The sequence below is a fragment of the Echinops telfairi genome, unplaced genomic scaffold, assembly GCF_000313985.2.
Source record: "Echinops telfairi isolate 266 unplaced genomic scaffold, ASM31398v2 ScPeMD7_7475;HRSCAF=8513, whole genome shotgun sequence".
Taxonomy (NCBI): domain Eukaryota; kingdom Metazoa; phylum Chordata; class Mammalia; order Afrosoricida; family Tenrecidae; genus Echinops; species Echinops telfairi.
In genome coordinates this window covers 20,117,179-20,139,764 of record NW_022111379.1, presented here as the reverse complement: position 1 = coordinate 20,139,764, position 22,586 = coordinate 20,117,179, and the positions used below count along the sequence as shown (strand labels likewise).

Below are 22,586 nucleotides of genomic sequence, written 5' to 3'. Positions count from 1 at the left end.
GCTGGCAGCCTGAGCCCAAGGACTCCTCTCCTAGCTCTCTGGTCCACCTAGAGTAAGGCCTGGGCTTGCAGAGAGCTCTCCCTCTGGGAGCAGGCTGCCCTGCAGGACAAGGGTGAGCCAGGCAAAGGGAAAGCCTAAGGTGGTACTGCTGTCCCTGCCCCTGGCTTCTCGCCTGGTCTGGAGAGCAGTGGCCCTCCGCCCTTGTTCCCACAGTACACTTACCTGGTGGTGAGCACATACACAAGACAGACAGCCGGGCACCCGGAATACCAGGCACTTGCCTAATCAGATATGCATGTTCTTGCCCACTGAGAGATGCATATTTAAAAGCAAGAGCATGCTGGCAATATTGTGAAAGAGATAACTTTGAGGAGGCCCCATTTATTTTCTTTGTAAATATTTACATACTCCCACATACTATTATTTTAAAACAACTCTAGAAGCCATAGGAGAGGAAGATGCCTGAAAGGCACAACTACAAGCAGGAAGCCCCTCCACCCTCCAATGTTGGCCACGTGGAGGAGGAGCTCGCTCTTGCCCAGTTGCAGTTTCTCAGTTTCTGCCCCACCAGCTTGACCTTTCCCGGTCCGAGCTCCTGACCACTCGTGGCTGAACTACCCAGAGGAACACCCCACCTACCTGAGCAGTGGCATCACACGTGGGTGTTGTGGGGGGAAAATGCCAAGACCCGATTCCAAAATCCAAGAGCCAACTTTCTTTTGCCTACTGGTATTTGATCTGAAGTCCTGGCTTATGCCAATTTCCTTGGGCTCCAAGCCTGGTCTGGTGCATACCCGTGTTTGCAGCTCTGGCTGCCCTTTAGGGCCATCTGTTGGCCCATTAAATCCGGACTCAGTGAGACCCGGGCATCTGGTCTTTTTTGAGGCTCCGCGGGTGGTCCTCGTGTCAGCCAGGCTTGAGGACCACTGCTGTATGTGAGTCAGCACCAAGGAAACCAGAAGCCAACACACACAGGTCACCATTGCAGGAAGTGTAGGAGCCCTAGGGGCACCATGCGTACAGCACCTGGCCACGAACTGGAGGGTCCTGGTTCCAAGCCTCCAACTGCTCCTTGGGAGATGGACGTGGCGCTTTGCGTCCAGAAAGATTTACAGGCTCGGAGCTCCTACGGGGCAGTTCTACTCCGTCCTGTAGGGTCACAGGGAGCCAGAATCAACTAGAAGGTGGTGGATGTGGTTTGTTAGGGTTTTGTTTCTTTTTTTGTGGTTTGAAGAGCAGTTAGTCTCCTGGTAGGAAATAGTGAAATTTTGTAAGGAGGAACGACCTCCACATGGTCAGGACCTCTGTCCATTTCAAGGAGACCCAGATAACAGCTGTGAAGTGAAGTGGGGCTGCCAGGTGCAACTGCACAGGCTGACACTCGGACCACCCTCCCACCTCCTGGGGGCCCGTTCACAAGGTCCCCTTGAGTGGGGCAGCCCGATGGCCATGGGGTGAGGCCAGATAACCTTGAAACCCAGCTTTAAAGTCGGCACAGGGCTCAGGAAAAGGGGAAAGCAAAGGCTATACAATGTCAAGGGAAAGAGGTCAGTGGCCAAATATATGCCTCTAACGGTCACCCACCATTTCCTCACCTGGTGGGCCGTGGAGTCGCCTGGGCTCTGACAGGGTCAATAGGGCTGCCCCTGGCCGGGGCTGAGGAGCCCTCGGAGCAGGGATCAAGCTTTCCTTTCTCACTGAGAGGGTGGGGTGGGAAGCACCTTTGTGAGAGGAAGCACAGGGGCTTTAACTGATGGTAAACCCTGAATGGATCCAGGAGAGGAAGGTGAAGATGCCGAGACCCCCACCAACGGAGAGGGGGAGATTGCAGAGGAAAAGGGATGCTGGGCTCACTAGTCATTGCTCAACTTAGCTCCACTTTCCCAGAGTCACGTGCCCCCCTTTCTTCTGCTAGCCCTGCACCCCCCACAGGTTGACCCAACGCTTGTGTGCGGGCAGAGCGAGGATGCTTTGCGCTAGTACAGGTGGGAACCCACTAAGGAAGCTGTCTTTCTCCGCAGGGAGCTCAAGGAAAACGTCCACCTGGCCAAGATGCACAGCGCAGCCTTCCGGGGAGCCACGGGGCCCAACATCTTGTGAGTAGAGCAAGCGGCAGCCTGGCCTCTGCAGCGGAAAAGCGCCAGGATGGAGCGCTGCTTGATGACACCCCTCACGGGAGCCCAAGACCAGCGAGCAGACTGGCCACCGGCCTTTGGCTGGACAGGGCTCTCTGGAATTGCGAGAGGACAGCCAGGTCCCCTCAGTTCATGGGAACATCGTGGTAAAGTAGAGGGGTGGCGAAAACGAGGAAGCCCTCGCTGAGATGGCTCGACACCAGGCTGCCACAGGGCCCTCAACCAGAGCAGCCATTGTGAGGCTGGCACAGGGCTGGGCAGTGTTTCCTTCTGTTGTGCATAGAGCCGCTGTAGGGTCCCACTCAATGGCGCCCAATACCAACAGTGTGACGACACTTGAGAGAGCTGGGGGTGGCGTGGGGGTGGAGAGAACACGGAAACCCTAGCCTTCTGACTAAGCAGCTGCAGTGGGACTTCGGGGCCAGACACTCGGCTCTAACTGGGTGGCTGCCTCACCCGCTCTGCAGAGGCACCTGGCACCACATCGCGGTCACTCCACTCAGGGCGCCTGAGCGAGCCCTCTTGCTAGAATGACGGTGAAGAGCAAAAGTCCTCCCCTTCAAGAGTTTGTAGCCGGGCAGGGGAGGCAACGGAAAAAGCAGTCAGCTGGTGGGTCACTTTAAAATGAGAAGAGTACGGAAAGATGGTGAACAGGATAGCCCAGTTCGCCCATTCAACAGATATTTTCTAGACGGGCAAGGTGTGTCAGGCACTGTGTTAGACATCCCGGGAACCACAGCGCCTAGGAAAAGACAGACAGCCCTGATTTCATAGAACCAGGGAGGACTGTGAACGAGGTAAAAATGGCAGCTGGCTGAGGGCAGAGAAGTAGAGTGGGCATAACATGTTTAAGAAGATGGTATGGGAAGACTGTCCTGGAAAAGTGTCATCCGAGCAGACACCTGAACTAAGTGAGGGAGCAAGGTGTGTATCTCAGGAAGACCATTCAGCAAGAGCAAAGGCCCTGTGGCAGGCACTTGCCTCGTGTCTTAGAAGAGCAGTCGTGAGACCAGCAGCCTGGGGAGTGAGCAGAGAGGAGCGTCATAGAACATCGGGACAGAGGTGGCAGAGAGCCGGGTCCTGTGGGACCTTAAGGGCATCTCTACGGACTTTGAAAAGGGAGGCTGTGGACTGAACCAGTTCTTCTCGCTCCTCCAGCTCCTGCTAGCCTCATGCCCTGACCACTTCCTACCTCGCACCACTGTCACCCTTCACTCTACCTCCCATCTCTTGCCTGTTGTCAACTCGGGACTCCGTGGATGCCATGTCAATCCCCAGCCCTGTGTACTTCCTAAGCCCCTCCACCACCACCTCCTACGTCTACTTCCTAGCTCCCACCACTATCCATGTGTGAGTTCATCTACTTTCTAGTTTCTGTTACTATCTATTCTGGACTCTACCTTTCTACCTGCCATCACAACCCCTGATGCTTCAACTCCCAACCCCTCCTACTAGAACCCCCAATCCTGCCTTCTGCCACTATCAATCCTAACGCTCTACTCTCCACTCAGCTTCATGACAGGCTAGCTGGGGCTTCCACTACCTTGTGGCTCTAGCCACTGAGGTCTCTGCTGTCTTTCAGCTTCTCACTGTGCATCCTGGTCCCTCTCTATATGTCTCACCATCAGAGGGCACTCAACTCAGAATCCGAGAGCTGACAGCAAGTTGGCCATCTGCCCAGGCCACCAAGCAGCCAAAGAGAGCTGCCTTTGAGTCAAGCATGGGGCACGACTGACAGGGCAGGGCAGTCTTGGCTTAAAGAGCAGCCAGGTCAGCCTGCTTAGAAATCACTGTGGGCACTGCATGCCCTTGTACTTGTCCAGAACTCTGGGGCCAAGACCCACTTCCCAAGCAGCTGTTTGCACTACACCTCTAGGATTTGAATAGTCTCTAAGAAAGCATTATTTACATCCAACCCCCCAAAATATTTCCCTTGCTGACATGTTTTTGATTGCAGTCACAAGGATGCAAAAACAACAGAAGTTGGTGACCCCACAGGTGGAGGTGCTGAGGCCAATTCTCCCACCTTGATTCTTCCCCGAAGGCTCCCATGAGTCCTTCTGTGTGGTCAAGTTCCTCTGTCCACCAGTCAATGACTGCCCCTTCCCATGTGTGGGGCACTAATGGCTGAGGGGCACTGTGCTGCTGGAACAGTTTCATATAGGGCACCAACAGCAGCCAATAGAAGATGGAGAGGAATTTTTAATTTCCAATCAACACTTCCTCCTGACACTAAACTTGCTTGGATTTTTCTTTGACCTGGTCTCTCAAGTCTTGTTAACTGGAACATTCAGTGCTTTGTTCACAAAGCCTGAGTTTTCCACCCAGCTCTGCCGGGCCCGGCCCAGTCTTTGCCTGCTTTGGAAACATGACACCAGTTTGTCGTTAAAGAATGGGCATTCTGCTTCTCGGGTACCAAACAAACAACACACACACCAGAAAAGCATGCCTCCGAGTCAATTCGGATTCATGGTGATCCTACTGAACAAGGTAGAATCGTTCCTGTAGGTTTCTAAGACTGTAACTCTTTATGAGAATAGAAAGCCTCATTTCTCCCCTGCAGAGTGACTGGTGGTTTTGAACTGTTAACTACTACACCACCATGCTCCTCGGTGGCCCTTACAAACAAGCCCAGCCTGTGCTTTCTACAATCCGTCCTGCTGGGCTTGCTCAGTCAAAGACCAAGGCATCTGAAGCCTCCGTATCTCCTCCTGCGTAAGATACATCAAGGCTAATGTCACTTGTGCCTGCTGTATTCTAGAGCAGGTAGTTTTAGGGTTTTGTTTTGTTTTATCTTAACCATTTACAGAGAAAATTGGTTTTCCATCCCACAATTCATACTCATTTTGTTTTGTTTATTACAGTGATTCAGCAGATAGTGTTTTGCACTTCTGCTAAGAGGGAGGAGGGAGAGGACAGAGAATAAAGGAGAGAGGGAGGAAGTGCTAACAAACAGATGGATGGATGGATGGATGGATGGATGGATGGATGGATGGATAGATGGATGGATGGATGGTTGGATGGATGGCAAGGACCAAGAGTTACACTCAAACTTGAAAAAAACAATAGGTGCAAATGAGAAAAAAAAGAAAAACAGTGTTGCTTCTTTGCATTCAAATCTCTCTGTGAATGCATTGAAGGACGAACAGAGGAGAGAAACAAGATGGAGCAAAGGGGAGGGATACCTCCGGACGAGGATTGACCTTATCACTGTGCACTGTGGGGAGGTATCATTCGGGAAATGCATTCTATAGGTAAATAAATGAAAAAGCCTTTCTCCTCTTTTCTGTTCAGGGACATTTCTGCTACCAAACTGCAGGCCTTGCCTAGCTATGGGCTGGCGCCCATTCAGACCTTAATCGCCATGTCGTCCTATTCGCTAAAAACATTGCCATCGAGGGAAAAATTTACCAACCTCCAGGATGCCACGCTGACTTACCCCAGCCACTGCTGTGCTTTTAGGGACTGGCCCGCCAAAGTGTAAGTCAAGCACAAAAGGTACAATCTGCTCAGCTGTGTCAGTACCCTAGAGCTCAAAATAGTTAATCGGGTGAGGGCTCCCTGCCCCTTCAGTCCCTGCCTTCCAGGCCCACTCAGTCACCAGGGGGAGCTTTCAGATGGACAAGAAGAAAATGAGCAGCCAGCTCCCTCATGGAAGCTGCTGCCAAAGAGTCCAGTCCCCCGGCAGCCAGAAGGCCCCGGAGCCAATTCTGGGCTAATTGAATGATAGCCTATCTTAGCTATCTTAGCGACTGCACAATGGAGTGTGAAACTGGCACAGCAAAGATCAATCAGCTCTCTTCCTGATCAGAGAGCACCATTTCTAAACAAGCAGGGGGAGGCTCAAGAGAGTAAAGTGTACCCAAGGTCTTCATCTTTCGTTTTCGAAAGGGGACACAAAACACTGCGGGAAATTTGGTTTTTCTTGAAACCATTTCTTTCCTCGCAGAAAAGTGTCATCCCTGACAGAACAGGGCCCAGCCTGAGTGTACACAGAGCGTTGGCTCCTGGTTGGTTTGTCGCTACTGGAGCCATCTCACTGGCTTACTTTGATCCAAACAGAATGGCAAAGTGCCAGCACTCATTCTTTCCTTAAAGCAGTGTTTGCCAGACCTTTGGGGTTTTTGTTTCTTTGTTGGCTTGCTTGTTTCTTCAGATGGTAGAGTGGGTAGGGCTTTGGGGTTTGAGGTAGTTTGTTTGGGTTTTTTTTGGTGGGGTGCCGGTTGACCCAGATGCACAATAAGAAATACTTTTTTAAAATTTTACACTGCAACCCAGTACATGTCGCATATTTAGCTGAAATATAATAAAGCAATACTTAACATTTTTATGTGTCATATACTCAGCTGTTGTCTCATTTAGTTTACCTGTTCTGTTCCATTGTTTTGTTTTTGATGCCGGTCTTGATGAATTCTAGTGTTTTCATGACCCATTAGTGGTGGAGTGGTAGTGACCTGGTAGGCTGGGAATTGCCAAGTCAGCAGCTCAAAACCACCAGTTTCTCCATAGGAGAAAGAAGATGGGGCCTTTCTACCCCTGCAAACAGTTCGTCTCAGAAACCCACAGGGTGGTTCTGTTCTGCCCTCTAGGATTACTGTGAGTTAGAATTGACTCGATGCGTTTGGTTGTTTTTGTTTTAGTTTATTCCGCTAAGAAGATCCAAGAATCTCATTGCTCAGAAGATTCTGACCCATAGAAGCATAGAACAGCGTAGAACTGTCCTTTTAGGTTCCTGAGACTGCCGGTCTTCACCGGGTCAGAAAGTCTCGTCTGTATCCTAAGGAGCGACGGCCATACTGCTGACCCTGTGGCTCACAGCTCAGCATGTAACCCATTACTCCACCAGGGCTCCTGAGCCTAAGGATTCCGTGGCAATCATTTGGATAAGCTGCTGAGAGAGGGACGGGATGCTGCTGCTTTTGTTTGGAGTCAGGCTAACGATAATGAATCACCTACTATGTGCTTTGCATAGAGCTTTCATGGTAGCTAAAAAGATAAAGCTCTACTGTCCTCAGAGAGCAGGCATCCTGGTTGCACAGTGGACTGCTAACCACAAGGTCAGCAGTTGGAAACCACCAGCTCCTCCTCAGGAGAAGAATGAGGCTTTCTATTCCTGTAAAAAGATACAGTCACAGAAACCCACAAGGGCAGGTTTGCTCTGTCCGTTAGGTCTCTGTGAGTCAGGATCAACTCAATGGCAGTGAGTTTGGTTTGGGGTTGGTGCTGAGAGAGCCATGCACAATTGGGCCTAAACCTGAGCTTCAAAGATATTTGATAACTTAACCAGGTTCCCAGCACTGTGCGGAAGCCAGAAGATGCAAGGATGAGTCAGAGTTTATCCCCACCCTTCTGGAGGCCCATCTGCGTGTGGGTAACACACGAGGAAACCACATCCAATACAGCAAATGTTATGCTAGAGCTGAGAACAGCGAGCATGGAGCAGAGAGGCAGAGCCACTCCCATAGCAGCAGAGTTTACGGAAGGCTTCCTGGGGAGGTGGCTTCCACTGAACCTGGGAGAACAGGTTGGCTAGACAGTGAGGCAAAAGTCTTCCAAGAAAGCGTTCTGGCCTGTGTGGAGGCAGAGCAGAGAAAGCGTAGGAAGAAATGGTTCTAGAACTAGCACAAGATGCTTCTGGGTAACCCATGTGTCTTTCCCCTTCACTTTTTTTAAAAATTGAAACAACTTTAAAATGGGTCAAAAGGGAGATCAAATGATAGTACATTTTAGCCTGACCACATCTGCTATCATCGACTTCACGATGCTCTCTGATAAAAGGATTATTCACATCCCTGAACTATGATCAGAGGGATGCCTTTATTTTCACAACAAAGGGGTCACACACTGTCCAGGACAAAGTGCACCTCAGCTTCTCATGCCAGTTGACAGGAGGGACTACTTCTGATATGGGGGTGGAGGGAGGGGAGTGGCTTATATAATTGTGGATTTAGGTGCCTTGGCTGCTAGCAGAAAGGTTGACAGTTCAAACCCACCAGACAGCTCCCTGGAAAACATGGCAATGCACTCCCCCAAATATTACTGCCTAGAAACCCCTGTGGAACCTTCTTCTCTGTGAGTCAAACTCCACTTGATTGCATCTACTGTCGACACAGTAATGATACAGCAGTCAATATCAGAGCAAGCAGGGACTATGGTGACATGGGTGTCATTTGATTAGAATCACAGGCCTTCACTGGCTCCCTCTGTGTCCCTAAAACTCGAAACCTTGGGCGCCTATAAAGATGGAGAACCTGAAGCTGGGCCAGTGGGGTGCTTGTGCAAGCTCTGAGTCAGCCCCCCTGCCCTGCAGCTGGTGAGCCCAGATAATACACACAGCTGCCTGGGCAGTTGGCCCCAATGGCCTCCTTTGTATCTGCGATTGCCTTTCAGTAAAGATAGAGAGGCCAGAACCTAGGACTGTTACCTGAAGGCCAACAAGAGCCACCTTTCCTGTGAACTGAAGGACTGATCATATACTAGCTCTCTAAGAGCCAGCTTCAAACACACACACACACACACACACACACACACACACACATTTCATCCATGTTGGAGAATTTGCGAGTCTAGTAGGTTAGATCTAGTCTAGTAGGTTAAAACATCTAGCGAGTCTAGTAGGTTAGATAATTCTGCTATAAATCCCGCCTCTCAGCTTGTATCCCACGCTTTTCCTAAGAAGAATGAACAGTGGTCTTGGTGGTGGAGAAGAAGATATAGAGGGGGCTCTCTGAACTGTCTCCTTTCTCCTCCCGCCCCAGGAAACACTGAGGTTCTCACGGCTCGCCCACCTTTCCCCTCATTTTTTGTCCAGTTTCCCTTTGTATCTGTTTTGGGTTTCATCTGAGGAATGTTAGGATCAGGCCTTCTTTAACTTTCTGGACAGGCCCCTCCTGCTGCCCCACCCACCACCCACCCCCAAACCCCAAAGACACACACACACACACACACACACACACACACACACACACACACACACACACGCCTCCTGTCTTCTGAGAGAGAAAGGTGGAGAAGTGGGAAGCACCTACATGTGTATGTTTCTACACCTAAGCGAAAAACCATGATAAAATCCATGTCATAATATCAGGTTGGAGACCCAAAGCCGCGGTGGGGGGTGGGGGAGCCCAAGAGAGTTGCTTGCTAATCAAGGCGGTGTGGACAGGAGAGTGACGAAGCCCCAGCCTGGCTGCACAGGAAAGGGTTCCATGAGCAGTGAAAACCCCCATCGGATATGACGAATGTCCGCCTCCTCATCTCCAGAGCCCACAGGAAGCACTCAGGACTCGGGAACCCTTTATTAAGCTGGGGGCCTCTAATGATGACTCTCTCTCCCCAGGAGCATCACAGTTGGGGCAGGGGTGCGGAGCGGGATGGTGGTGTAATAGATCATGTGCATGAACACAGCATAAATAGAGAGGATCAGCTTTCGTTTAAAGCCCAGAAGCTCAACGGCTGAGGGTGTTGTTGGGTTTCTTTGTTTGCTTGTTTTTCCTTTCTTTCTTTCTTTGTCTCTTCTCTTTCAGGCAGAATGTTTCCTTTTCCATTTTCGAAAACTTTTCCAAACAATGCGAAAGCACAGCAAGGCAGTCGACTAACGAAACGCTGTGAGTATCTGCATGCGAAGGACGGCAGGACCAGTTCTCTAAGACCCTGTTCTCTGCGCCCCGATGGTTCTGCGGATGAAAGTTGTGACCCGAGGGGATGTGGGCAAAGCCTTTCTTAATACAGTGAACCCTCGTTGATCGCGGTTAATCGGTGCTAGACCCTACCGTGATAAATGAAATGCCGAGAAGTAGGATTCCTTATTTGTAAATCAAATATTTTCGTAGTTAGAGCATAGAGGACATGAAAAAACACCCTTTAGTCACCATGACACTCGTATTACCCAATTTATTAAACGAAAAAGGGAAAATACAGTAAAACATTTTGGACGTTACCATGATCATTTATTATTTTATTATATTATTTATGGCATCAAGCGTGTACAGTATGAGCCAATCAGTGGCAGTAATGACAGAGCATGTGCTGTTACGCAAAAACCGCGATAGAGTGAAGCCGCGGAAGTCGAAGCGCGGAGTGGCGAGGGTTCACTGTACTTTCATAGTTTAAAAATGGGAACCTCCCTTTGCGAGTGTCGTCCAGCCCCTCAGGGATCTCTTTCAACTGGTGGGGGAGGGGGGAGGGGTAAAAAAATACAAAACTCTTGAAAGTGTACCATGCGATGCTCATTCGGGAGTTCGATTCTCCTCAGAAACTAGAGCGTCCGTGGCAGGTACTGGCCTGGCACTAAAGGCCCGGTTGAATGGTAGCTTCGGCTGTAGGAATTGTCACAAGTCACCTGTGGGCTTTCCCCAAGATCACCGTGACTCAGACACACCTTCCAGAGCAGCCACCTCCCGTCAGCGCAACTCGGTCCTTTGTGATCACGGTGCTCCTGGGTTTAAAAGGATTCCGTCTGAGTGCGGGGTGGGAGCACCGTTTCTGTTCTCCCGACCAATGGGCACATATTTCCCTTTTGGAAACACTGGCTGCCCTGGCATGTCCGCTTGCATTCAAGTGCAGAAGAGGAGGGCTTAGAAGGTCATGCCAGTGTCCCGCTGCCACGTTTGTAGAGATGAGGACGTTTCTTCGTTGCCCCTCTGCTTTGCAGATGCCCCTCTGCTATTCTGCACTAGTCTCCATTCCCTCTTCTACATCTTTTTTTCTCTTCTTTATTTCCTCTAATCTCCAAGTTACATACAGGCACCAGATGGGCTAATAGATTCTGGGCATTGGGGCCCTCAGAGCTGGAAACAGACTCATTGGCGGTGACATTTCTGAAACACCGGGTGTGCCTGGACAATTTCTTTTCCTTTCTGAAGCCTTTCTTCTTCGTTATGGCTCCTCATCTGTATGAATCGGCAGAAATGCCATTTTTCTTCCAGATCGAAGGTGAAGGGAGTCGTTGAAGACTGTGAACGTGGGAAATCAGGAGCTTCTGCCTCCTTTTCTTTTCTTTCCTGTAGGTCTGGTGTGACTAACCCCCAGAGCTGTTTCCTGCACGCTGTCCACTTTTCTCTCGTGGTATTCTCTCCTGTCGGATGCTGGCCCATGTAACTCTTAAAGCAGCATGGCTTTATTCTCCTGAACAGGAAACCCTTTCTGGGTATAGTCAGTGAGCCAGCCAAAGTGCATTTTGGGAGCAGGGGGGACGTTAGCCCCCCAATCCTCCTCATCAGCCTCACCCAAGCCCACCCACAGGACCATACATACTATCTGCAGTTTGCTACCCAACACTGCTTTCAAACAAACCTCCTAATCTCCCACAACAACCCCCCACCCAAAAGCAAAACAAACAAACAAAAAGCCTTCCCTGAAACCTACAGACAGGCTAAGCAAAAGGCATGCTCCATGGTGAGTCTTCTCTCTCCTGCTACCTGGCAGATGACCATCCACAGAGATTCTAGGGCATCCACCAAGCCTTACCTGCTCTCCCCAAGATACCTGGCCTCCCCGCTGCCTGGCCAGCCTCTTCCCCTCTCAACTTTGTTGGGACTGGAGCAGTGGTGCTACTAACAATCCGATGCGCTAACTCTCGTGGGAGCCCAGCCAACTCCTTCACAGTCTCACAGCTCAACATTAAAGACGGCTCCGGCTGGGCTTTGTCAAGCGTAGTGCTGCCTCCGGGACCATCCCAGGACTGGTCCGAAGACAGAGCCCCAAGGAGAATCGTCACCAGAACCTGGCCCATATGGCCAGGAAAAAAAGGAACAGGGCAAAGACTGGAAGGGAGGGTCGTGTTTGACCTACTGTCGATATGAATTTATTCGGAAAACATAGGAGAGGGTTTTTTTTTTTAGTTTTAGATTAGTGCTTCTAACCACTGAACTGATTTTGATAAGGAGCAAGTAGAGGAAATCAAGACAACAGCTGGGAAGGTTTCATTTGATTTAAAAGAAGCGAAAGTAAAAGGTCATTATTTCGTGTAACCATCACCCAGGAAGCTTGCTTCAAAGGAAGGCAGATTCCTGAGCTCTGCCTCTAGAGATGCATATTTTTTCAAAACCATTTTATGGGGAGTTAATACAGATATCATATCATTCCATAGTGCAATCACATCAAGCAGGATTGTATAATTGCTACCACAATCAATTCCAAAACATTCTTTTCCTTCTTGAACTCCTTGACATCAGCCCCCTTGTACCCCATCCCACCCCCAACCACCACCAGCATTGTAGCCCCCAACCCACCTCCAGGTATTGTGATTTAGGGTTTGGGGTCCAACCAGGAATCTACATTTTAATGACCACACCTTGTTGAAGAGCACTGACTAGGGGGCTGTAAAGAGGGGTAAAGGCCTCTGGCGAGGAAGACCTGGTGCTGCCACTTTCCCCTTTAACCTTGGCTTCCTTACCAAGTCAAGGAAGCAGTCAATAAAATGAGTTGGTCTTGAAGGGCCCTTTTAATGCCAAGAAATGAATGGCCCATTTTCTTTAATAGCTCTTCATAACCACCTTATCTCTTTAAAGGTAGAAAAATACTCATAACTACATTGGTGTGTCCAAGAGCTAGAGGCAGGGGAATGTGCTATTTATAAAGATAATGAAAAGACCGCTACAGTTCCCTGGCAATCTCCTGCCCACGGCAGCAGCCCTGCGCTGGTTCCAAATTGGTGTGTCTGGTGTCCAAGCACCTTTTTGGAGCCTCATGTCATACGCTTCTTTCTCTTTTAAATCTGCGCCTCCCCCCTCAGAAATTGTTTTGGTCTAATGTATATTTCACTCACCATATTAGGTCCACACGTCCTAATATACAACCTGAGAGGTTAAGCTTTGCCAGCAGAGGAAAACCTTCTTTTCACGTGTGAGGGATCCTAAGGTGAAATGCACATTTGTAATGGCCCTGACAGGAAAATAGCAGCCAATTTCTCCAGCCCGCAAGATGGAATTAGCAGACTGTGGGCCAGGAGAAAGCGTGTTGGCTTTACACACATTGAGCTGTATGCTTATTGTCCTTGTGGCCTCTCAAGTCCTTTCAGAGCCCAGTCACCCCTCCACCTGGCTTATGTTTTTTCACTGCACACACATTTATGGAATGGCTACTGTGGGCCCAAAACTGTGTGAGGTACTGGGGTTGTCAGAAATGAATATCCCCCGGGCCCCCCACCCCACCCCACCCCATCTTCAAAACGCTAATAGATTAAAGAAGAGCGAGCTCACCATCACGGATTGCAGTCAGACTTGATAACCACAGGTGGATTAAGTGCAAGGCTGGCCAGAGGGAAGGTAATAAAGTTGGGGGGTGGGGTAGAGAATCAAGAAAGGCTTCGCACAGGAGTTTATCCTTAAGCGTAAGGAGGAATTTAATAGAGGAGAGGAAGGAAATTCCAAAGCAGAGAAAGAACGCATGCGAAGGCAGAGAGGGGAAAAAGCAGAGCTAATTCAGAGTCACCAGTTACTTCACTGCCGAAAGTCTAAGTTACATAGAAGAGATGCAAGAGATAATATGAATTCTTAGCATGTATTGAACACAATTTATATCAGGCATGCTTCTAAATATTCTGCATGCATTACACCTTAGCACAATCCTACAAAAAAGATATGATTATCATCCGTATTTGGCAAATGAAGAACTGGAGGCATGGAGACGTTAAACGGTTGTCCCAGATTTGCATAACCTCTACAGGAAGGTCAGATCATTATCCCTATTTGGCAAATGAAGAACTGGAGGTTATGCAAATAGTTCTCCCAGATTTGCATAACCTCTGCACGCCTGAGCTAGGACTGGAACCCAGGCAGTGTAATTCCAGAGCATAGGAACTGAACTGCACACCTTTCCTGCTAGAGTCTCTGGGTGGTGCAAAGGGCGAATGCACTAACCAAAAGGTTGGCGGTTCAAGTCTACCAAGAGGTGCCTCAGAAGAAAGGTCTGGCCATCTACCTGCCCCAAAGTCAGCCCATTGAAAACCCTGTGGAGCACAGTTCTATTCTGACCCACATGGAGTCTCCATGAGTCAGAATCAACTCAACAGCAACTGGTTCCTGGCTAGCTGCTTCTCAAAGATGAGATTAGAGCATAGACAGAGGCCAGCTGTAAGCAGACATTGGTGATAATCACACAGAGTCTCAGACCTAGTGAAAGTTTGAGTTCGGTAAATGAACATAATAGGTTTGTGCTGAGGAAAGGTCATTACCCCAGGAGAACTGTACAGGATGGGCTAGGAGACTGCTGCCTATGGAGGAAGGCAGCCAGGAAAGAAACCATCGGGCATTGTGCTGCAGGGGAGATAAAATCCTGAATGCAGGCAGTGGCCAGAGGACAGGGCCGGAGAGGGGCTGTCCCGTCCCTCGGGATGGAGCCCCTGGTCAATCCACTCTCTGTCCTTGACACACACCCCTCAGGCATGACTACTTTCACAATTTCTCTCTTTTGTCCATGACGATACAAGATTCCCCTTTCTCTGCTCCCAGTTTCCACTAATTGAGCCTTGATTTCCAATTATCAACTGGGCTATTTGATCACTCATGGCCTGAACTTGCAAACGGAGAGCGTGGTGGGGAAAACTGACAATTTTCAACCATGCTCATCTTACGACCTCACTTGTGTTGTACCACCAACAGACAGCTTGGCTGCAGTTTGGCTGGCAACCAAGTGAGATAAATAGCTATGAAAAATGCTAAGAACGTCTTCTTTTGGAGTTAGCATGCATATATTGCATATATTGTGTCTCTAAATTTGTTTTGCAGAGAAAATCATCCTTGGTAAGCAGCTTCATTAAGTCCTTGAATCAACGTGTAAAATCTATTAAGGAAAAAGAAGTCTGCCTAGCTTCTGGCTCCCTTCTTAAGGAACTTGTAATAAATACTGAGTTTTCAATTAATTTAACAAATAAATATAAGACTCGGGCTGTTGTTTCCTCTTTTGTCTTAGGTTTTTAAAAGTAAAAGCACTAAGGATGATCCTTAAATTTTTTTAATTAAAAAAATATATATATTTCATCTAATAATTTTTAAATATTTATTCTTTAAAAGTTGCTGTTTGAATGTTCGATTTCCTTTTAAATAGTTACACTGTCATAGGATCCACAGAGCATACCATTTAATCGTTCAGCCCTATTAAGAAGAGTTGCACAGTCTTCCCCACAATCGATTGCAGAATCATTTTTGAAACCTGTCGCCCTCCACAGCGACTTGTTGCTATGAAGCCAAAATATTCTCTTACAGCTACTCTGCCATTTTGGAGAATGATCTGAGTGGCTGGGATTACGACTACGGATTCTGCTCCCCGAAGACTTTCCGCTGCGCCCCAGACCCCGACGCTTTCAACCCCTGCGAAGATATTATGGGCTACGACTTCCTCCGGGTCCTGATTTGGCTGATCGGCATCCTGGCGGTCACGGGCAACATGACAGTTCTCCTGGTGCTCCTGACCAGTCGGTACCGACTGACGGTGCCCCGTTTTCTCATGTGCAATCTCTCCTTCGCCGACTTCTGCATGGGGCTGTACCTGCTGCTCATCGCCTCCGTGGACGCCCGGACCAAAGGCCAGTACTACAACCACGCCATTGACTGGCAGACGGGGCGCGGCTGCCGCGCCGCAGGCTTTTTCACCGTCTTCGCCAGCGAACTCTCGGTCTACACGCTCACGGTCATCACGCTGGAAAGGTGGCACACCATCACCTCGGCGCTGCAGCCCGACCAAAAGTGGCGCTTAAGACACGCAATTCCGATTATGCTGGGAGGCTGGCTCTTCTCCACCCTGATCGCCGCGCTGCCCCTCGTGGGGGTCAGCAGCTACATGAAAGTCAGCATCTGCCTCCCGATGGATGTGGAGAGCGCGCTCTCCCAGGTCTACATCCTCGCCATCCTGATCCTCAACGTGCTGGCCTTCATCGTCGTCTGTGCGTGCTACACTAAAATCTACTGTGCGGTGCAGAGCCCAAAGCGGATGGCGACCAACAAAGACACGACGATTGCTAAGAAAATGGCCGTCCTCATCTTCACCGACTTCACCTGCATGGCACCCATCTCCTTTTTTGCCATTTCAGCAGCCTTCAAAGTGCCCCTGATCACAGTGACCAACTCCAAAGTTCTCCTGGTTCTGTTTTACCCCGTCAACTCTTGTGCCAATCCGTTTCTGTACGCGATTTTCACACAGGCATTCCGAAGAGATTTCTTTCTTTTGCTGAGCAAATTTGGCTGCTGTCAACGCCGAGCTGAATGGTATAGAAGAAAGGATTTTTCAGCTTATGCCTCCAGCTGCAAGAATGGGCTCAGTGGCTCTCATCAGCCTCCTCCGCCCACTCTGAAGTTGTCCACATTGAACCGTCAATATAAAGCTGTCTTAGAGAGGACTTGCTGCAATTAGTGTTCACGGTTACATCAGTGACCACGTTATTGGACTGTACCCCTATCTGTGAAACTGCCTGTACCAGCAATTTAGCACAAAGAGTTGGATTTTGGAAATTATTTATTCTTAAGCACATTCAGCTGAAAAAGGACCTCCCTCCCCCTAGCGCAAAGTATGAGCGATGGCCCTTTGTCAGTCTGAAAACTATTTTTCAATTGTACACGATGACCCAAAATAAAGACATCGAGAGTGTTGAGAAATGTTTAGAGCAATTTGGGGAGAGTAATTTTATGTCTGTTGACTCTGATTTTTAAAACGGAGGTGGTATTTTGTATGCCTTTGCCTTTACCTCGTTCTAATTAGTTGTAATAATTATTTCATTTTTGCAAAACTGTTAGTTCATAGCACATAAAAAATACACACACATGCGCACACCCACAAACACGCAGGTCCTTCTTGACAGATAGTTCCAGTAGCGTACTCTAGTCTTAAGAAGCACTATCCAATTTGGTAGCTGCTAGCCACATGTGGCTAATTTTTACTAAAAGTAAATAAAATTAAAATATGAATCATCAGATAAACTACCGCATTGTAACTGCTCAATAGCCATTGTGCTTAGTGGCTAGAGAACAATTTCGTCCTCAAAGAAAGTTCTACTGCGTTGCCATGTTTCTAAGCCTTTCATTTATCTTCTTTCTAGATTGTACTTATTTAAATTAATGTAAGGTAAGCGTCTGAAAGGACATTTCTGTATCCTACTAGGCACATTTGAAGCTTATTTAGTATTAATCCTCTCAAGAGCAATGAAATATTAAAGTGTAGATTGTAAGTTCCTTGCAAGTAGGGACCGTATCTCCCTCAGTTTCATTTCCCTGACTCCTACCTAGCCCCAAACCTTGGCAACATTACAAGGCAAGTGTGAGAACTCCATTGAGGTTAATGACATTTATAAAAGAAAAATATGTTTGATTTCTAAGACCCCATCTTTTATGGAAGTAGAAGAAAATATTGTTTCGTGAATAAAAAATAAAAATACTATAAAATTCATCATCTTTATCTTTAGTCAATATCAAAAAATACATCCAAAATAGAAAGTGTTTTTATTTACTAGCACTGACTCATACAGGACAGTGATGAGGTGGTTTCAATTGTAGTGCTTTATATGTTCTTTGGACTTTAAGAAAAAATATCCTTTGGGAAGTTCCTTGAGGGATCGGAGAACATGGTGGGGAAATCGGCGTCTCCTTGCCCACATCCTCCCACACAGCAGCTGCGGCCAACTTTGACTGAGCTGAGTGGCCTCAGCCGCTAGTGGAGCAGCGCAGCAGCCCCCCGCAGCCACCAAACCCCTTTCCCACTGTCTTGTCATGGCGACCGGCAGGCAGAGATGCGCTCGGCCAATGTGCATTCTTCCATCACACGCTGACCTTGACAAAACTGCCTCACCAGGGACCTTTTCAACCAAAGATGTGGTCTGGAGTTAGTGGGAGTGGATGTGAAAACAACTGAGTGTGCGATTCTCAGCACGTCGTACATCTAACACGGACACCGGCAAAGTTATGGGGACCTTGGAGACCAGATGCAAAAGGTGTAAGGTCTGACTTTCACAAGACGCGGAACACTGATAACACACTGGGGACAGAAATTGCAATTTTGAAGACCAGATTTGCCAAAGGTTAGAGTTGACATTGCCCCTTCTCACCATTCCCAAGAAAGAAAAATGGTAAAATCAAATCTTCCTACAAGTGTATAAATCTTGGTTGTGATGTTGGCCCTTATGAAAATATGCAATTGTGTTTATGTTCCTTTTGACATTTGATATTACTGTTGAATAATGAATCAGATCTGTGGATATTTTTAGCTGAAGTTAAATTTGTTATATTTAATTATGATTTGAAATACTTTTGGTATCCCAGAACATATTGTGAATATTTCATTAACCAATTAATTATTAACCCATTTAATCTTCACAAAATTCTATAATGTAAATATTGTTATTAGTCTTATACTATCAAATTATCTCAGCAAAATACCCAAAATCAGTCCATTTCAGCTCAGCAGCGCTTAGGTTATCAATCTTTATGTGTTCCATTTCATTTTGATGACTCCCAATTTTCCTTGAAGATGGATGTCAGAAGAGACTCTGAAACTTGCTCTTGAATGCAGAGTAGCTAAATCAAGTAGAAGAAACGATGAAGTTCAAGAGCATGCAGTGCTGTGAATTATTTAATGTGGTTCCTCTAGCCAGTCTCTTGTAACTCTCACCAAATGACTTTTTCCTGAGTTAAAAAAAAAAAAAGTGGCAGAAGATACTGATAGGATTCAGTTGTGAACACATAGTGGCAGGAATCATTGTGATTGCTATCCTATTGGGTATGAAATGGGCCATCGCAGAAGCAGGAAGAGGGGACTCTCACTGCCCACAAGAGAGAAGAGCTAGGAGGGGAGAGTGTCTTCTGGCCCCCGAGATCCCTGTGCATTGAACCTCCTTGAGCCAGGAAGAGGCCTGACACCAGAACAGTTGCCGAGAAGCACCAGCAGAATAAGGAGCCAGAGTATTAGATACAGGATAGGAGGGTCCACCCTACAGAGAATTAATGCTGAGTCTTTGGGGCAGAAGGCTGGCTTGTGGGTAAGGTGCCTCTGGACACAGAATTCAGAGAACTGGGTTTGCTGACCCACAGAATTAAAGCGGAGTGCCCTGGAGTTGAGGCTCACTGAGGAGTTGCATGCGCTTTGGGCATTTATTAGCAGCCCTAAGAGAACTTTGTAACACGTCTTGACTGAACAACTGTATTCTGAGAAGTTTTCACCTGAATTATAACCTGTTAATGTCCATAATCAACCCCATAATCATGAGCATTGACTGTGAGCTCTGTGTGGCCATTGACACAACTTCTAGAACCAAGTGCTGTGGGAAAACTAAAAGGTTTAAAAGTGCTGGGTAAGACAGAACAGAGTTGGACAGACACTTCAAACAAAGTAAAGTCTTATAATAAAATGTGCAAAGGCCTACAGTCAGAAAGCCCAAAGGAAAGGACACCTGCAGCATTACTCAAGCTGAAAAAATTTTTTTAAAAACTCAAGTTGCAGTACTAAAGGATCTTATGAATATAAAAGTGAGTGAGTCAGAAAGCATCAAAAGAAGGTGGGAGTTTGGTGAGTCATGTCCAGGGTTTTAAAAGATTGAGAGTGGACATCAAGATACAACTATTAGTATCCTAGTCATCTGAAGCCAAACAGTAAAAAGGAAACCAAAAAATCCAAAATAGATAACTAGTCTTTAAGACATAGTCTACACAAACCAAGACCTTATCTATCCTGTGGCCAGAACTAGATGTGCCTGGCTACCACTACTCAGGGACACAACAGAAAGATCCTGATAGGGACCAGTGGTGTGAGTGGCAAAAGAGGGAGGGTAAAGGGAGAATGAGTAGGAAAGAGGGAACCGATTACATGGAACTGTGTGTGACCTCCTCCCTGGGGGATAGACAACCGAAAAGTGGGTGAAGGGAGACATCGGACAGGGCAAGATATGACAAAATACCCATTTATAAACTATCAAGGGCTCATGAGGGAGGGGGGAGCGGGGAGGGAGGGGGAAAATGAGGACCTAATGTTGGGGGTTTAAATGGAGAGAAAATGTTTTGAGAAATGATGTACAAATGCGCTTTACACAATTGATGTGTGTATGGATTGGGATAACAGTTGTATGAGCCCCTAATAAAATGTTAAAAAAAAAATCCTGATAGAATTCTTCATAAAAAATGTGGAATAGAACTTCAAATTCCTTTTCTTTAAAGACCAAAAAGCAGAAGTAGGGGACTGGTTGAGACTAGAGGACTCCCTGAGGCTGTTTTCCTAAGATAATCTTTAAACCTTGAGCTGAAACTAACCACTGAGGTCACCCTGCAGGTAAATAACAAATTGGTTTATAAAATAATAAATATTGCTAAGTGCCATGTTCCTCTTAAAAAATCACCTTTATGAGACTAAATGGTCAATAGACCATTTAAAATTTAAAAAAATGAGAATATAAGCACACAGGGAAACTAGATTAAGAGATATAGGACAACCAAAATGGAAATGGTGAGGATGTTCATGAATTGTGAAGAATGTAACCATTGCCATTGAACAACTTGTGCCAAGATTTCTGAATGGGAACCTAAACTGTTGTTAAAAGATATATGTTTGTATATGTCTATAATTTTAAAGATAAGAAAATGGAATGAATACACAATCACAGTATCTGCCCCACCACCACCAAAAAAAACCCAAAACTGGTCAGTGTTCGATCATTCCAGGAGGTGGTATCTGATGAAGAACCAGTGGTACTGAAGGGAGAAGTTCGAGCTACACTGAAGGCGTTGCATAAAGCAAGGCTCCTGGGACTGCTGGAATACCAATTGAGATGTTTCAACAAACTACCCTAGTGGTGTAGTGGTTCCTCACTGGGCTGCTAACCATGAGGTCAGCAGTTCAAAACCACGACCAGGAACAGCTCCTCGGGAAGAAGATGAAGCTCTCTACTCCCATAAAGAATTAGTCTGTGAGCCCCCCAGGGGCAGTTCTATCTGGTCCTGGGGTCACTATGCATCAGAATGCACTTGATGACAGCGAGCAGGGCGCTCTGGAAGCACTGCTGTGTCTGTGTCAAGACAGGGAGACGAGACGGCGGCTTCTTGGCCAGCCGACGGAAAGTGGTCTTTATCTGTGTCCGCTGGAAATAAAGGTGACCCAAGGGGTGCAGAAATATCATTACCATCACATTCAAGCCAAATTTTTATGAAAATAATTGTTTAAAAGGTTACATCCATATCTCAATAGGGAAGCTACCAGATATTCAAGCCAGATTCAGAGAAGGACACAGGATGAGGGACATAATTGATGTCAGACAACTCTTGTCCGAGAGAAGAAAATACCAGGGATATGTTTATGTTTTACTGCCTATACAAAGGCATTCAACTGTGTAGATCATACCAAATCAAGGCTAACATTTCAAAGAATGAGAATTCAGGTGCACATAATTGTGCTCATGCAGAACTTGTACACAAAGAGAAGTTGTTTGAACAGTACAAGGGATAACAAACACATAGCTTAAATTCAAGAAAGATGTCTACCAAGGTCGTGTCCTTTCACTCCTGAGCAAACAATCCAAGAAATTAAGAGTATATAAAGAAGAACATGACCCAAGATTAGAGGAAGATTCATTAATAACCTGCAATATGTAAATGACACAATCTCGCTTTGTCAAAGTAAAGAAGATTTGAAACACTTCCTAATGAAGACCAAAGACGTACACCTCCAGGATGGATTATACTTTAACCAAAAGAAAATGAAAATCTACTCACCTAGACCAATAAGTTAAGATCCTAATAAGAAGATTGTTCATTATCAAAGATTTCATTTTATTTAGAACCACAAGGAGCCCCTCTGAAGGCATTAGGCAAAAAATCAAGTGATATCTTGCACTTGAACAAATATATGGCCAAGGCCTCTTTAGTGTTATTGAAAAAGATGTTATTTTGAAGACTGGTGCACCTGCCCCAAGCTATGGGATTTTCAGTCACCTTGTATGTATGCAAAATGGACTGGAAATAAGGAAGAGCAAAGAAGGGCTAACACATTTGAACTGTGGTGTTGGTGAAGAATATTAAATACATACATATATATATACATATATGCACATATACATATATACATACATACATGTATGTGTGTGTGTGTGTGTGTATATATATATAAAATGTTCATTCAGAGCAAATCTGGTTTGGGAAGAACAGTCAAAATGCTCTTTGGCAAGGAAGCAAGCATAGGACTTGATCGACATTACTTTGCTATGGGATCAGGAGGACTCATCCCTGGAGAAGGCCTCATGTTTGCTAAAGTGAGATGGTTAAAATTTAAGTCCACTAAACACTCCCAAGGTGCCTTGCTGGTATAGTGGTTACATGTTGAACTGTGATCTGCATGGTTGGCAGTTCGAAACCAGCAGCAGCTCTGCAGTTAAAAGACCGTGCTTTCTACTCCCATAAGCAGTTACTGTCTCAGAAACCCACAGGGGGTCACTATGAGCCAGCACTGACACAATGACAGTGAGTTTTTGAGTTCGAGACCCTCCTG

At 46.9% G+C, this 22,586-nt stretch overlaps 1 protein-coding gene across 1 annotated transcript in view; it reads left to right on the top strand.

Moving 5' to 3' along the window:
* Positions 1-16,731, top strand: part of LHCGR (luteinizing hormone/choriogonadotropin receptor) — an 85,209-nt gene extending 68,478 nt beyond the window's left edge. The window contains exons 9-12 of the mRNA XM_045285685.1: positions 2,022-2,096; positions 5,430-5,615; positions 9,659-9,739; positions 15,338-16,731. Of these exons, the coding sequence (XP_045141620.1) occupies positions 2,022-2,096; positions 5,430-5,615; positions 9,659-9,739; positions 15,338-16,481 (1,486 nt within the window). The 3' untranslated portion in view covers positions 16,482-16,731. The remainder of the gene's footprint in view (positions 1-2,021; positions 2,097-5,429; positions 5,616-9,658; positions 9,740-15,337) is intronic.
* Positions 16,732-22,586: the final 5,855 nt, after the last annotated feature.